This window comes from Geospiza fortis, unplaced genomic scaffold, assembly GCF_000277835.1.
Source record: "Geospiza fortis unplaced genomic scaffold, GeoFor_1.0 scaffold55, whole genome shotgun sequence".
NCBI lineage: Eukaryota > Metazoa > Chordata > Aves > Passeriformes > Thraupidae > Geospiza > Geospiza fortis.
Window position 1 is genome coordinate 12,353,447 of NW_005054308.1, and position 747 is coordinate 12,354,193.

At 57.3% G+C, this 747-nt stretch overlaps 1 protein-coding gene across 1 annotated transcript in view; it reads left to right on the top strand.

Moving 5' to 3' along the window:
* STK32A (serine/threonine kinase 32A) overlaps positions 1 to 167 on the top strand; it is a 16,115-nt gene extending 15,948 nt beyond the window's left edge. The window contains exon 12 of the mRNA XM_005418833.2: positions 80 to 167. Within this exon, the coding sequence (XP_005418890.2) occupies positions 80 to 167 (88 nt within the window). The remainder of the gene's footprint in view (positions 1 to 79) is intronic.
* The last annotated feature ends 580 nt before the right edge of the window (positions 168 to 747 follow it).

Sequence of the window (747 nt, forward strand, 5' to 3'; positions counted from 1 at the left end):
AAGGCAGCTGTACTTCTATGGGGTCTTGGCACTGCCTGGGCTTTTCCTCACAGTTCAATCATCCTTTTCTATCCCCAAGGGTAAGACCTCACCATGACAGCATCCAAGAGACCATGACAAAAAGTGGAGGCCCACACAGGGAGGACAATCAGAACATCAACCTCTGAGAGCAGCTCAGCCCCTGCAGGGGACCTCCTCATGGCACTGGGGCTCACCCACCCATCCACCTTCACAATGTCAGGCCGTGGACTCGTCCTCTGCTGCTGGGACCCTGCCAGCAGCCCAGGGCACAGAGGAGAGCTGGGGCACCACTCCCTCAGCTCATCCCCACAGCCCAAGGGTCCTGAGCATGGGGGGAGAGGCTGTGGGGGTTGCCTTGCAATTGGCCACAGTTGGTTAGACTCAGATCCTATCATGTTGCCTCTCCTGAGGCCAGGAATGGGACCACAAGACAGTGGATAAGATAGTTTTCACTACTTTGGCTTGGCTGGCAGGTGCCACAGCCCTTGGTGTCACCACGCAGGCAGCTGCTGCATCATGCTGAGAGGCTGAGCTGTGTTGTGCTGAGAGGTGCCCACAGCTGTGCCACAGGGCTCTGCAGATGTTGGCATTCCCGCATGGATGGGCTCATGGCTGGTTCCCCAGGGGGAAGAGGTGGCTCCCAGATGCAGGGTCTTCACCAATGCATTGTGACAAAAGTGGCCTTTGCTTACAGACAGCTCCTGCAAACATTCTGTGAGGGTGGGC